Source organism: Alligator mississippiensis, chromosome 6 (genome assembly GCF_030867095.1).
Source record: "Alligator mississippiensis isolate rAllMis1 chromosome 6, rAllMis1, whole genome shotgun sequence".
Classification (NCBI taxonomy): domain Eukaryota; kingdom Metazoa; phylum Chordata; order Crocodylia; family Alligatoridae; genus Alligator; species Alligator mississippiensis.
This window is the reverse complement of record NC_081829.1, coordinates 73,755,114-73,771,341: the sequence shown is the minus strand read 5'-3', so window position 1 is coordinate 73,771,341 and position 16,228 is coordinate 73,755,114. Positions and strand designations below refer to the sequence as shown.

General features: G+C 41.1%; 1 protein-coding gene across 1 annotated transcript in view; it reads right to left on the bottom strand.

Moving 5' to 3' along the window:
- CFAP46 (cilia and flagella associated protein 46) overlaps positions 1 to 16,228 on the bottom strand; it is a 186,195-nt gene that overhangs the window by 106,649 nt on the left and 63,318 nt on the right. Inside the window, exons 18-22 of the mRNA XM_059730335.1 lie at positions 13,036 to 13,248; positions 10,921 to 11,140; positions 5,787 to 5,933; positions 4,880 to 4,987; positions 1,469 to 1,650 (exon numbers count right to left, since the gene is read on the bottom strand). Coding sequence (XP_059586318.1) covers positions 1,469 to 1,650; positions 4,880 to 4,987; positions 5,787 to 5,933; positions 10,921 to 11,140; positions 13,036 to 13,248 — 870 coding nt within the window. The remainder of the gene's footprint in view (positions 1 to 1,468; positions 1,651 to 4,879; positions 4,988 to 5,786; positions 5,934 to 10,920; positions 11,141 to 13,035; positions 13,249 to 16,228) is intronic.

The following is a 16,228-nucleotide window of genomic DNA, read 5'->3' as shown; positions in this document are numbered from 1 at the left end:
GGTAAGCAGCAGCAGGGAACTGCAGAGGTTAATGCAGCCATCACCCCTGTGACCAAAACATGTTCCCAGTGGGACTCGGTAAGCTGAATGCTGGCAGTGGGCTCACCCTAGGAGTCCCATGGGCAAGAAGACAGTTCTGTGAGCCAAATCTGACCCATGAGATGTATGGCTGATACCCTTGAGATATGTACCTTTCTGATATATTTGGGTATCCACAACTTTGTAAGAAATACGGTAATTACATATTTTTGCAGAAAAAAATACTGCTTTTTCTATATTATGCAGAAACACACAAAGATGAATTACATGCAAATGAGAGAACATAAAGACCATTTTTGAAAGGGAATTCATATTTACTGAATAATTAGGTTGAATGGGCCTGACATCTACTCTTTAGATTAAGAAGTATTATTCAGTTATGATTATTGCCCACCAGAGGACACCAGTGTTCTTCAGTTCTATTTTAGACTGAAAACAGAAAAGCAAAGCAAATTTTTAAACTATGATTTGCCCTAATATTGCTTTCTACCACACACAAAGACTGAATAATAGCTTTCATTTCTATATGAAAAGGTATAAAGAATCTTGGACTAAATTGTGTGTTCATAATTTTACTTTTTCATTGGTTTACAAACTGGAAGTCTTCTCAGGAATTATTTTCTTTTTCTTTGTGATAGCCTAAAGCCCTATCTCTTTCAGTTTAAAGATCTGCTGAGAAGAGGAGAGATTGAAGGTCAATCCCTCAGTGAACAGCTGCAGACGATAAAAGAGCATCAGTGTTTCTAGCCTAATTTTGAGCATTAAAATAGGCCCAAAATTTTCTATACAGATTTACTTTCTCCCTCTCCCTTGTACATTTGGTCAAACTATGTTCTTTTTTTGGACTGTATAAAGATATTTGGATGTAAGGATCTTCCTTTCTGGATTATGGGACCATATGAGCAGCTCCTAAACCTAGTAAAACCCGTTGTCTTTGTGGCTGGAGAAGGAGGTGGTGGTGGTGCAGGAAGTGTTTACATGGCTGGCCCTGAAGGGTGAGCAGAGGGTGGTGGGGAGCAGGCTATATAAACATTCCTTCATTATTTTAAATCCGTCATTTATGATGGCCAATTGGCTAATGTTAGACTATTCTAACATGTGCACCCAGAAGAAGGTGAAAGCAGCAGCAAGATTTTGACCTTAATTCAAAAAGCATCTTTATCCAATGAGCTGTTGTTGACTTTAATAGGACATAAGCATGTGTTATATACAAGACTTTGTTGTGCTGATGCAATACTGTAATTATTAAGCATAAGAGTAGGTATGAAATAGAGAAATTTCAGCATTAAAAACCAAATAGCTTTTTTTCCCTATTTCATAACACATCCTTATATATCCAGAAATGGTAAGGGTAATCATGAACATTTATCTCACTTACCAGGTGTTTTAAAGTGACTTTACATTACAGTGTAAAATCCTGTATACTTACATTTCACATTTCTTCCCATCTGTGCTGCTCAAAAATATATCATCAAACTGCATAATCCTTTGGGAACACATCATCACTATTTCATGATCATGTGACACATATGCAAAATACGTAAGTCGTGTCAACGTTTGCAACTCCACTAGTGGATCTGACCAGCTGCATTTTAAAGTCATTCTCACCAGCTGCAAATAAAGATCAAAAGAAAGGGTTCTTTATGTTGTTTTCATCATTATGAACTTTCCATACACGATGTATGTATGTAAAGACATTTATATAGCTTGCTTAACATAGAACAATAACTTTGCAAGGCATCAGTGAAACATATTTCATATGCTACATTTAAAAGTTGCACCATTACACACTTCCATCTAATTTTTATGCGTGAAGTAACTTCACCAATTTTTAAAAATCATTTTAGGAAACTATTATTTCTTCCTTAAGCATGTGTCAGTGTGGTTTACTGTGAAGGAAAGTTCTATTCCTTCAGGATTGTGAGATCATGAAGATTTAGTATAATCAGTCAGAAAGACCGTAGCACTGCTCCAATTAGAATTTAGTCTCTGATCTAGAAGCTACAGCCAGCGGAATAATCCACATTGTCACTTTACAGATTTCTGAGCCAGGTGGAAGATGTAGCTTGATCTTTGGTAGAGCAAGATTTGATGCTCAATGGGAAAAGTACATAGACAACTGGTGACACAGCAAGCTGTATTACCAGCTTTAAGAGTGTATTTAATTAGACTTTATGAGGAGATGATCTGACCTTTGGAAGAACCAAGTCTAGCCAGAAATGAATAAAAAGTGTTTAAATACATTGGTTCTTTCAGTGAACTATATATAGTAAGGACCTGTAAACATCCAGAGTATGCAATTTCATCTCTTTTAGCAAAGAGCTGAGATTCAGGAAGGAGACTGGTAAATTTAACTGCCCGATTCAAGTGGAATTCTGAGAGCCACAGGGGAATGAACATAGAATGAAATTTTAACATTACTTTTTCCTTATTAAACATAATGTAATGAGGTACTACTCTAAAATCTTGCAGGTTGTTCATACTTCTGACAGGCAATAGTTACTAGAAAGACTGTCTACAGACTGAGATGTACAAGGTGCATTATAAAAGATTTAAAAGAGGCTCCAAAATGCCTCAGGCAAAAGATACTGATGTCCCAGTAAGCAAGTTTTGTAAGAGTTAGGCCTTTTGAGGAATGTCAACAGTGTTGGTACTTGCACTGGTATGGAACATCTCAGCATAACATAAGAAACTTTCATGTTGATTATAAGGCTGTTTCTGGTTGATATCTTCCTGCTCTGTATCAGGCTTTCTTGGACCTGGATGGAACATTTTTTTGTCCAACCTCCATGCCATCAGGGCAGTCACTTGGGGCCTGGGTAGAGTATCTGACTGCACAGTATTGTGATTTAGATCTGGGCAACCTGCGGGCTGTCTAGGTAAGTAAATAGATGCATATAGAGAATGTGTGTATATCTGTCTTGTTTGATATCATGTGGGAGGAATCAGTGGAAAGACAAATAGTAGACCATAATTTTTTGACAACAGAAAGGTTTCTGGTAATGGCATTGGGCTCATGCTCACCTTCAACCCCAGAAAATTTCTGATATTTGAGACTATTTTTAGGTGACAGGTGAAATAAGTCTATTTTAGGAATCCTTGAATGGCAAACTTTCACAGTGATCACCACTCTTGATCAGAATCACTAAATTAAGACTTTACCATAAAGCACAGTAGTTGGTTCAAACTGCTCATTCTACACACAGGGAAAGGGGGTATACAGGAGGTAACCAAAAGTGACCCCTTCCATAATATCCAATTCTGGGATTTGTGAAGCAAGAGAGATTTTTCAGAATTTTTTTTGTGAAAAACAGAATTTTTTTCTGGAGATTATGGTGGATGGTTGCATTCCATGTCACTGCCATATGTTATAAAGGTAACTGAGGGAATGTCAGAACCACTTTGTCCCTTCTGTCCTCAAACAAACACAAGGAGACAGAATACATGCGTGGCCTCCACCGGACATTCAAATTCAAGATATTGCAAACATAATGCAAGATCTTGCATGAGCACTGAGCCCTAACATTGCAACTTGCACTGAATATGGTTAAGAAAAAACACAATTGCTGGGATAGATGATAGACTAAGACAGAGAAAAACTTATAGCCACTTTACTCAAGAATTCGTGGGTTTACAGGATCACCTTATATTTATGAAATTCTGTGTATGGTGCTTCAGTCATCATGATAGCATTCCTGAAAAATATGAAAGCAGGAGATGGCAAGGATTCCACCCCTCCTCCAAGCATGATCACTAAGCTCCAGGGATTCCTAGCCTCCCAAACACCCACTTATGTTCCAGAAGCAAGGAGACCATGCATGCTTGAGGGTTGAATAGTTGCGATTTTGTAAAGTGTTATTAGATTAAAGTCTATGAAAAGTTTTGTATTTTAGTAGATGAGACAAACAATGAAAAGTCAGATAAGTGGTCTAATGCGGAATGCATCAGCATCAAAATCTGACAGCTACCAATCTACTATTACAGAATGACATAAGGACACTGGCACTACCACTGACCTTAAGCTGTGGACAGATAACACAGGCCCGGGGAAGGAAACTGGGATACCCAAAGTTTTCCTATGCCTATACTAACTATACAGTTGGTCTAGTAAAAAATATCACCCACAAGAACTCTTGCCTTTCACATATCTGCTGGACCATCATGGCAATAACATCACTTCAACATTACCATAACATTAAAGTATTTAATAAAAGGTTAAAAGGACTTAACTGCTTAGGAGCATCAGCTAGACTTTTCCATGCGTCTGTTTCTACACTAGTACTGGTAGAGCTAAAGGGCTGTAACTTTAAACCTGAATGGAACAGGATTAAAATTAAAGGGCATGTGTACACATGCTTGTGCTGCAGTGCCAGAAGCTTTTAAAGCACCCAGCATTGCGGCACACGCGTTTATATAAATGGTGAAATGCGCGTCAGTGCTGAGAAAATGGCGACGGTGCACTTTTGAACATCAAAAGAGTTTTAGTTCAAAAGCGCACCACCACCATTTTCTCAGTGCTGATGTGCATTTTGCCGTTTATACAAATGCATGTAACACAGTGCCTGGCACATCAGCTTGCATATGGATCTCCAGTGCGTTGGAGCAGACAAACGTATGTGTATAAATGCCCAAAAAGGTTTAGCTTCCACTTCAACTAGACCATACTGTTACAGTGATTAAGCTGTACAGCACTATAATTTAAAAAAAATGTAAAAGAAGATATAAGCCTCCAGTTGAAACATTTTGAATTCAGTTATCTAAATTGAGATCATAGACAATAATAGTAGCACTTGCAGTAGGTAGAACTATACATGTTGAAAATCTAAAGAAATCTAAATACCTGAGCCAAACTGGGAACAGTGAAGTCCATGAGACCCAAGCCATTACATGAGTACATTTCCAAAGCAACAAGAACTTTTGAGATAGGATTTTGCCCCTCGTCGTTATTCTGGGTAGAAAGAAATATCACATTTATTTTAAACTCCTGCAAGTAAAAACTTTACAGAATTCAATAATTTAGACGAAGGAATAAATATATTTGAATTATGTTTAAAAATCTGCATATAAGATTTTCCTTTAGTAGCTAAATGACTCAGTACTGTAAACACTGTTCACCACACATCTTTCTAATTTCCTAAAAATGGGGAAAGCTGAATAATTTTTCATGGCATTCATAATTCAATCTGTCAAATTCAAACTCTAGAAGTTTTAATACGAAAACTTTACCAAGAATACAATGAATATTCAGGCTATAAGGTGCTGTGTGATTACAATTTTATTGAAATACTTTAAACAAATATATAAAATAAAATTCCATTTAAATAAATCACTTAGAATAAAACCAAATATTCATGATAACAAGAATCTGGTATTATATGGTTATAGAAAGATATTTGCATTTGCTTAACTTTTTAAGTGTAACAGTTGCACAACAATAAACATAGAGCCCTCAAATATGAAACAGTTATAACATCATCAGATGACAGGGTTATCACCATAGCTATTTGTTGCAGCTCAAAACAGAAGATAAAAATGAGAAATTCAGAGTAATTTCTATGTCCCTAGGTATCTGTAAAAATTAACTGTATTTGTAATTACCTAATGGGCAAAATTATTTTCTATATTTCAGTCAAAAAGTATTATATGATGCATAGTAATTAAGAGCAGGACTCCATGATTACTGCATGCTTTATTGTCATTTTCCAATTAATGTTTTAATTTCATAGAGGACTTGACAAAATGTATACCTCATCATCAGTTCCAAGTTTCTGCCCAATCTGTTGCTGATGTAATTGTTTTGCTTTTACCCAGGCAGCAATGACTTGCTGTTGTACAGAAATTGGTACTTCATTAGATGCATTTCCATTTATCAGACTTAAGGCAAATTCACAAACCTAAAGACCAAGATGACAGAAAAACAAAATTCAGAACCTGAGTAATACAGTTGCTTTTATGAAAGCAGGTACATTAATAATATGTATCAATTTATCTAACATCACCCATGGTGAGGCAATTATTCTCAACCAAGGTGCTGTGATACACTGGGGTGCCATGAGAATGTTTTAAAGGTTTTGCACAATATTCTTTGGGTAAATCCAATATCTTTTATTAGACCAACTAAAATAATTGGAAAAATTCTTCTTTGTAAGCTTTCAGGTACAAACACCCTTTGTCAGGCTGAGGAATCGTCTGCAGTTGTTCTGTGCTTTTACAGAACTGCAGACATTTCCTCAGCCTGAAGAAAGGCGTTTGTACCTGAAAGCTTGCAAAGAAGAATTTTTCCAATTATTTTAGTTGGTCTAATAAAAGATATTGGATTTACCCAAAGAACCTTATCTGCCTATGTCCATAGACCAACACGGCTACAACCAATACTTCTGCACAATATTGGCATTGTTAGTGTACAAGAATCTATATATTATTCACTAGATAAGAGGCAGGGTAGATTTTCACTTTTATAGACTAACTCAGTTAAGGGTATATAATATAAGTGTTCATAAGCAGAGAGCTTGCTTCATCACATGCTGTGAAGGGACTGCAGGAAGCAGAGCTACTAAACAGAAGGCAGTGATTAGAATACAAAGGGTAGGGAGGGGGTAGGAAAAAGGCAGCACTGCTGAAACAGAAAAGGTGGGTAGAAAAAAAAACCAGAGCAGTTAATCCATTTAGGGATATAAATCTTATAAAAGGCTGATCCAGGTAATGAATGGAAAAAGAGTTCATTGTCTCAGGTTAAACCATACTTAACACAATCCAGTTTGTGGATGATTTTTGTTCCACAATTTCTCATTCAAGTTCCTTATTAAAGTTTCATGGTCTAAGAACAGCCACGCTGAGGTCAGTGATGGAATGTCCAGGCAGGTATAGGGAGCCTCCTGATCTGAAATAACTACGCATGAGGCTAAAATGGAAGTGTGATAGAAAAAAGAAGCGGTGTCCTCATCAGGGTTAATGTTCTTTATGGCTTGTAGTCCACCCTCATGGAGGATACTGGTGTACGAAGATGTAACATCCATGGTAGCTATATGGTGTTAGCTGGAATCTTATCAATGGAAGCTAGTTTCTTTAGGAAACCTGTTGAATATCTTTCAAATAGCTGGCCACTCTCGTAGCACAGAAATAGGATTGAGTCAACATAGCCAGAAACTCATCTGTGCTGGTTCCAATGCCCGAAACCATGGGATGTCCTACATTGCCAGGTTTGTTGATCTTGGGTAATAAGTAAAAGCTGCTCAGCCCTGACTCCTGGGAAGTGGAAGCTTTGATCCTCTCGTGTTCCCAGAGTGGATCCACTGGGTCCAATAACTTATCGAATTCCTTCTGGTATTGTGCCATGGGGTCCTCAGTCAGAAGTTTGTAAAATTCTCACATTGGAAAATTGTTTCTTTGTTTCCTGTATTATATTGTTTTGTCCATGACAACACTGGCATCCTCTTCTTTAACAGCCTGTTGTACAATGTCAGTGTTGTTTTCAAGCATGAGTATGGTCCTCCATTGCGCAGATCTGAGGCTGTAATGTAAACACTAGGTTTTAGAGGGTTTTCTTGGCAACCTCAGAGCTGGCACGGAAGTGGAAACAGTTTGCATACAGGGTCAGAGTGGAGCTGCAAGCCACAGGTGGAGTCCAGCAGCTGTCTTGTCGTGTTCAGATCTGTGGTAGGTTGATCATTGTCTGACTTCTTGTCATGGAAATATTCCCTTAGTCTTGGGCAGTGGAAAAAAGCCTCAAGGTCTCCATATAGCTACACCTTACTGAGTTATGTAGAGGGGCAGAAAGATCACAGGATAGGACAGGTACCAGAGCTCAGCTGATGGTGTGATTGCATAGACTGGCAATATTACCCTGGATTGTATGGTTGTTGTTGGAGCATGTAAGTTTAGAGAGTTTTGCTTCCTTCATCTTCTTAAAGGGAGAAGGTGTTTGTGATAAGAAATCATGGCTAGATGCAGAGATCTCATCTTGGTAAATGGCTGTTATGTCCAGGTGGTTCTGTATGCTGTTAGTTAGTTCTGCAAGTTTGGTGTTCATCTGTTCCTGTTTGATGTATAGGTGGTTAATGTATACTGATAAAAGTGGTTCCTCAATTTCTTGGAGGCAGTAAAGCACAGCTTGTCCAAATAGGTTTTACGGTATGTAGAACAGACTGCATTGGTCACCTGGGCTAGGGACAGACATTCAAAAAGCCTGAGCCTGAATTGATTCAATCTTTGCAGGTTAGTCTAACCTGGTGTACAAGTGGCTTACTTAACATGGTGTAATTAGATGAGCCAGTGTGTATTTCCTGTGTGTTGGGGCCTCCTTGACAATCAATAAATATTCTCGGTGTCTGCGCCTGAGTCAGGTCTTCCATTCTCGCCCACCACAACTTAGCTTGTACCTATTTTTGAATGGAAGGCTTCCCCTGGGTTAAAGTGTACAGGCGAGACTGAAGGCTGTCTTTTTGGGGCTCCTAACTCCCCTTATACCCCAACCTTTCACCAACCAGCTGTTATTCCAAAAGTAAACTTAAAGTCACTTCATAATGTTTAGTGTCCATAATTCTAATAATTCAATCTAATTTAGCAATAGGCTTATCACAATTTATAATTATAACCGTGTTGCTGTCCGACTCACAGTTGGATGTAGTCCTTGGTCTGGGTCCTGCTCTGGTGCCCCTCTTGCTGCCTACTCCTCTGACTGGCCAGACTTACACTGCCTTTCTTCTGTACCCCCTCTCGGGGGGGCTTCCTGGGTTGAGCCAACCTTGCCCTCTCTGCCAGCTACTTCCAATTTGCTGGCTCTTGGGCTGTTGTTGGCCAACTCTGGCATGCCAGTTCCTCTCAGCATTCAGGCTCTCTGGCCAGTGCCAGTCTCCTCTGGCGTGCAGGCTTTCCTGCTGGTCTTCCCTGGCGTGCCAGCCCTCCTGCCGGTGCTAGTGTCCTCCGGTGTACAGGTTCTCCTGCCAGTCTTCCCTGGTGTGCCTGCTTCCCTGGTGGTGCCAGTCTTCTCTGGCGTACCTTTCCTGAGTTGGCTGCTGGCTTTCTTTTGAAGTTGGCTCATTGCTTCTGGCCAAACTGGAAGCAGCTGGCTGCCCCCACATGTGCACTCAGCTCATGCTTTTAAAGCATGTCTGGGGCTGTGTGGGGTTCATCTGCCACTCCCCTGAGGCTGATGGGACACTGTCCTCCCAATAGGCAGCTCCAGTGGCCCATCCCGGGCCTTCTGCTTTCATCTCAGGGTCCAGAGGTTTCTCTTTTGCTAGTCCCCATTCAAGGTTCTCCTGGGGTGTGGGAGATGTGTTTCTATACCTGGATAGGCTGAACCAGTTTGCAAATGCACAAATATTCCCTCTGGACTGAGAAAATGCAGGGAAAATGCCTGCAGGGGCTTAGGCTAGAAGCCAGGGGGTGCAAGAGTAGCCCTCCCTTCCACATTGCTGAGGTTGGGGGGGTGTGGCCAGGCTCCAGGAGGATGCTCTGATTTGGGAGGGGTGCCCTCCCGGGACCAGCAAGGGCGCCAGCAGGGAATTGTTAACACAGCATTTAGCACCCCATCAAGAAAACCAAAACCTCTCTCATTAGTTCAAGCTCTTCTTTAACAACTTTTTCCAAGGAAGGAACAGAGGGACATTATCAGCTGACCTGTTGACTAGCTCCAAAAAGTCCTAAGTGGACACTATCCTGTCTGTCTTAGACAGACACCTCTCAGCATTAGCTAGCATACCACATGCTGGCTATGGTCCATTCTGTAGGAGAGGGGAGGGGGGAATCCCTGCTTGAGCAGGGAGTGGGGAGGGGGCAGCCAAGCAGACGCCACTGTGCCTGCAGTCCCTGCTGGAGCTCCTGCTAGGGAGCATAGGGGTGAGGCCAGCCCTGCTCTGGAGCAGACAGCATAGCCCAGCGCAGCCCAGGGCTGCAAAGCATCTGTGATGCTGGGGGACTTTGGTTTAAGTTAAACCAGGAAGGAGTCGGATAGACATTGCATAAACTGGTTTGACTCAAATCAGTTAAGCCTGATACTACATCCAACCAGGTTTATCTCAAACCAGTTTCAGCCATTTTCAAACTGGTTTATGTGTACTGAACATCTGCTCTGTCACAGGTTTAAACCAGTTTCTGATCACTTAAACCGGTTTATGTGTAATGTCAGTCCTTAGCCCTGGAGTCTGTTGGGTATGATATTCATGTACTTGCATCTGGCAAGAAATAAGATATCTGTGCAAGTTTCTTGAATAGTTTGATTGCAGTCCATTTCATTTGGCTGACGATGGCACTATTATCAGAGGGAGGTAGTTATCATTTTTCCAACCCTATTCCCTACCCTTTGTATTCTAATCACTGCTTTCTATTTAGCAGCTCCATTTCCTGCAATCTCTTCACAGTATCTGATGAAGTTTACAAAAGCTTATGCTATATATCACAGATTTAGTCTATAAAAGGTGCAAATATACCATGTCCTCTTCCTGACTTCAGGCTAACATAGCTAGCTACTTCTGTCACAACATAAACCAAGAGATTTCAAATAGGAATCCACAGTGTCAAAAACAACTTGACTGTTGTAACCTTTCTGAGCTTTCTGCAATAGGAGAATTGCTGTATTATTTTTCTGTAGTTAAGTAAAAGCTAACAGTTGACATGTTCCAAGGGGTGCTTCAAGTCTAAAAAGGTTGAAAACCACTGCAATAAGGTATAAGACTAAAATATACTAATTCTTGACTTCAGCTGAGCTGCATTTGATAAAAAAAAAACTTGTGTGTGCAAAAGGTGCTGGGGAGGAAAAGATACTGAAAAGGATGGTGGCTTCATATGCTATTATAATTTCTGAACCACAAATTCACCACAATCCACTCCACACAGTTTATGAAAGCAAAGATAGGAAATGACATAATGAGAACTCTGTACCTCTATTGCTGCTTTGATATCAGAATATCTATTGGGATCCATTGGCAAAGACTGGACAAGGTTTGTTTTTTCAGGTCCTTTTGTTGCAGTCCTTTTATTATCACTCGTTGCTGTATCTATATTTTTCTTTTCATCAAATTTCACAATTGGTTTTGGAATCCAGAAAAGAATTAGGCCTCGAGCCAAAGCATTACATAACATAAGTAAAACAACAATATTCCTGGAAAATGGGTAGTGGTGGAGTGGGAGGGGAAAGTGGGAAGGGGAAAGACAAAAAAATCCACAAGTGAAAAAAAGGATGGAGAAAATATAATTTAAGACTTCTTCACATTATCGCTTTGTAAATGAGTTTACAAAACATATATGCAAAATAACTCTAAAGGAAAATTTCCACAGTAAGGGGAAGAACAGTGAAGAAATATTTAAAATACATGTTAAACTTAGATGAGTTTAGCTTGCTCATTTCCCAAAATGTTTTTATCCAAAATGTTGTACATTTACAGTACCCCTTGTTTTATGGAGAGTGCTCTGTTTATGAAAAAAAATGTCCATGACATCTACAAGATTATCATCTTTCAAATATCAATTTTATTAATAAAGGAATGCCTATGAAAATAAAGTGTATTTTCTTATGAGCTAAGCTGCTTGAATTCATCCTGTGAAATGACATTGTGTGTGTAATATTTTATTTTCCTCCTCAAACAGTTGCTGAGTTGCATACTGGCAGGATTTTTTTTCTAGGGAAGCACAGATCAATATATGATTGAGATGTTGCTTATGACACTGTTTCAGAGTAGCTGAGTTGTCTAGGTTATCAACTTTTTTCCTGTAGTTATGCAAAATGCATTTTAACATGGCACAGATTCTGAGGGTTCTAAAAAAAGTGACTCCCAACAAGCCATCCAGATATTTTCCTTGGAGAAGATTACTAACCCTGACAACATGGAAAATATGTTTTTCTGTAAGGACCACTACAAACGAACCTACGTAGGGCCCCAGAAGCAACAGATTTTTCATCTATACATTCATTCATTCTGCAAATTGAACTTTTGGAGTTGTTTTAATGAGTTTGCTAAACCGGGTCTCTTCTTTCTGTTTTGCTGCTTCTAGTACAAAGTTAGTGTTAGGTGGGTGGCCACTGTCCTATGCACTAGTGATTGTGGGATTACCATGTCCCTTTTGGGAAATTTGATTTTATCAACATATGCACCTCTTCCTTTTCCCATACTTCTGACATTTAATTGCGTTTACTGTAAATAAAGAATTTCTGGGCCCCAAGATTCTCTCCAAGTAGCCAAAATAAGAATGGCAACATGAGGAACGAGCTCGCTTTTATACAGCAAATGTACAATAGCATTAGCTTTATTCCTGTTCTTGGGTTTTTTTGGTTTCAGTGGCAAGATATTGTTTTTAGTACCATTTTCTTACCCTGTGTTTTTCCACTTAGCATGTTCGGTGAAAAGCAACTGTGATTTAATCTTAGGCTTATAGATACTAATAAGTCTGTCTTTAATGATGATTTAATAGAAGTAGCAATGTTACATATTTACAGTCAACCCCTGGACTGGAATAATTACTATGCGTTTCCCATTTAATTTTATTTTTCACCATTATTTTGAATGTTACATCTAGTAATAGGCTAGAGTCACTTTGATTATTAAATATTTACAAGAGACAGGATGAATTAAATTTGTGAGCAATGGACAAGAAGCAAATACATTTCAGAGCCTGATTCAGTGAGCCAGTGCCCCAAATATCTCCTTTTGATTAGGCACAGCTAAATGCTGCTATTGCAGGTACTTCTTCTGTTAGTACGAAGTACAAAAAAGATCATAACAGTTCTGTTCATTTATTGTTTAAAATTAACAGGGTTTATAATGGCTAGAGCAAGTGGTACAAAGGTTGCATTTTAAAACCAGTAATCTATTACACTAACCCAATAAGAGGAAGTAGCTCTAATGAAATAAAAATGTAATATATATTTCTTCAGTACTATTATGTAGACACAGCAAAAAGTGATTATACTGGTGCAAAACATTGTTAGTATTTTTTAGCTTCACAAAAGGGTTGATATGAAAGAAAAAACATATAAACAAACTCATGCAACATACTTACCCACAGTGACCAGTATTCTTGACTGCACTCAGAAGAGTCTGCAGAGATTCAACAATCTCTCTCTGTCTTCCTGAGGCTATAAGATGCTTATTGTAATTTAAGACATACACCACGGTGTTATGAACAATCCAGGCTTCATTTAACTCCTCTCCTATCTCTGCAGCACGCAGAAAGTTTTCCATTGCATATTGGGATAAGTGGTCTATCCACAAACTGTAACATTAATATTAAAGAGCTATTATTTCCAAGGCACAACATCAAAAAGTATGGATTACAAAAGCTGGGACATGTAAGGCCCTAAGCAAGACAGCTTGATCTTCCAAAGATTTTTAACTATTTTGTACAGATTTTTAAAAAAGAAATAGATGTGCAAAAGGAGCATTTAACATAAAGAATATCAGTCTCCACCACTCTGAAAAGCTCCTGACTTTCAAACAACAAAAAGCAAATAATGTATTCCATAATCTAAATCCATGCTTTCCCTTCTGTGCTCTTATAAAAGCAGACATGAATCCATGCTTCAGTTCCAGAGCCCATTACAAATTGCAGGTATAAACTGTAATTGAATATAGATTTTTAGTGTCAGCTTCACTCTCCTGGGATCCATATCTGCCTTGTCTGAATAGCTACGTTGAAGTAGGACCTCCCAATCTGGCAATTCTCTCAAAGAATTATAGCTCTTAAAGACAGAAGAGATCATTACAATTATGTAGCTTGGCCTACTACAGAATAGTCTACAGAAAACATCTACATGCACTTCTTCATGAAACCCATAACTACTGTTCTTTCAGCATTGTGCAGGCTCATAATTACATTTCCTTCTAGGCTGAGTACATGTATGGTTGCTGTACATCCTGCTGGCAGGAACCATTCACAACTAAGTGCATACTCTTAGGGTATGTACAGACATTTGAGGAGGTTGGGGGAGGTAGGGTGGCCATTGGTCTCTTTTTATATTAAAACATCCTATTTTTAAACCCTCTGTCCCCTTGTCATGGCATGGGGTCCCCAGGGATGGCTATGATACCCCTAGGGCTATGCCAATCCTGCCCCACAGGCACCCTCTTTCTCGCCTGCTATGTCTTGCTGGTAATTCTAATAAATCGGGAGGCTGCAGTTGAATTTGTATTCTGGACAGTCTTGATGGACCCCACCGAACCCTGTGGGTTCTTAGATCCCTTTTGGGTCCCGCTTCAAAATGGATGCCTCATGGGACACTCTCAGCCATATGGGCTAAATGCGTGGCTCCAAAACCACCCCTTTGCCACGCCCAAAGCCTCACAGATGGTATTTAAACGTTGTCTCTCCTGGGGTCCTGCTATAGCTTGGCCTCTTGTCCTCACTGGGCTCTCTGCAGCCCCGTCTCTGCACCACACCCTGGCGCTAGGCTCTCTGCAGCCCTGTCTCTGTGCCACACACTGGTGCTGGGGTCTGTTCACCCCCTTTGGCAGTGCACCCCCTGGTGCTGGGGTCTGCTCGTCCCCTTGTCACTGCGCCCTTCTCTGGCGCTGGGGTCCCCACACCACAGTGGGCCCCCAATGGGGCCTCCTCCTTCCTCAGTAGCCTCGGCCCAATCCACCGGTAAAACAGCAACTAAAATATGAGGCCCTGGGCTATAACATAATATAAACAGTTCAGGGTGTGCTCTGTCCCTTTAAAAAGTCAAGCCCCCCCCCACCCAGCACTAAGTGCTTTGTAGGTGGGGTTACCCAGTGAGCTCCTGGCGCCCCATTAGCCCTATATGCAGCATATCGGGTAGCCACAGCGTCTCTGGGAGGTTCTTCCCTGGAGGCAATTCTTTCCCTTTGGCTGCTGATAGTGAACTGCCCTCTTGTCCCAGCCCCGGGGTTTATGTTTCCAGGGCTCTGCCTGTTCCGGTCAGCTGACTGGCTGCAGGTATAGGTTAACTCCCTTGTTAACCTGTTGCCACGGTATCCCTGCACCTGCAGGGTTTCTGTCTGGCTCTTAGAGCCCTCTCCTTAGGCAGCTTTTGCTCTTATAGGAGCAGGCACCTTAGTGCCCTAATGCACCGGTGTCCATTTCTAATGGGACTAGACTGCAAAAAGTCCTAGTTTTCATGTCAATCACTTGTCCTTTTGATTCTATTGGCTGTGCAGAGCTAGAGTGCTGCATAGCCAGGAGGAGCAGAGTTCTGAGCCAGGGAGGGAGGGAGGGAAGTGGTCTTTTTCTGGTGGCCTTGCCCCTTGTTGCTGATTGGCCAAGTGGCCCCACCCTTCACTGCTGATTAGCTGAGGGGGCCCACCCCTCACCAAAGGATGCCCTGTATTATGGGGATGTGTCAGTGGCCACCCCAGGGGGAGGTCAAATCAAGTTAAAAATGGCCACCTGATCTAAGGTAAGTCTGGATGAGGGAGGTGGAAGTGGAGTCCACAGAGTGGGTTGGTTGGTGTCTGGAAGGGTTTGGCAGGATTGGGAGAGGCAAGTGGTGTCTGAGGGGAGTTTGGGGATAAAAGGGGATCACAGGGAGGGCAAGTGGAATCTGGGAAGTTTTGGCAGGATTGGAAAGGCTAGTGTGGTCTGAGCACGTCTTGATGGGATGGGAGAAGCTCTGTTACCTCTTCCCCAAACCAGGGGCTATTTTTAGCCCCCTGACCTTTCCACTCCCAGATGAAAAACCATTCCTCCAGCAAACCAGTCCCCCTGATCCCCCTTCCCCACCCCAACTTACTTCCTCAGCTCCTGGCACTGGCAAAATGCCAGTAAAACCAGCACCAAGAGTGGCTTGTAGGATCAGGGGTTCGGTGGGCTCAGGGAGGAGGTTGGCTGGTCTGGGGGGGGGGAGGGGAAGGAGGTGTTGTCTATCTGGGGGTGGGGCAAGGGGCTGGGGGGCTAAAAACAGCCTGGGGCTAGAAGCGGGGAGGGGAGGGCGTGGGAAAAGAAAAAAGCACAGCCCCAGGGCCGGGACTAGTGGTAGGGCTTTCCCAGCCTTGGGGGCTGTGTTAGAGACTATAGAGAGACTAGTCTAAGTTAGACTACATCCAAAGTAGGGTTAGCTTAGATTGGGTTGGCCATTTTTAGATGGATCTAATCTTCCTGAACTTTTGTACAGTTTTTACTTAGATTGATCTAACTAGGAGGCTAAGTATAAGGTCTGTACCTGGCTGAACTAAGTTTGATCAGGTGGCCATTTTTAATGTGACCTAACCTCCCCCCAATCTCCCCAAATATCTGT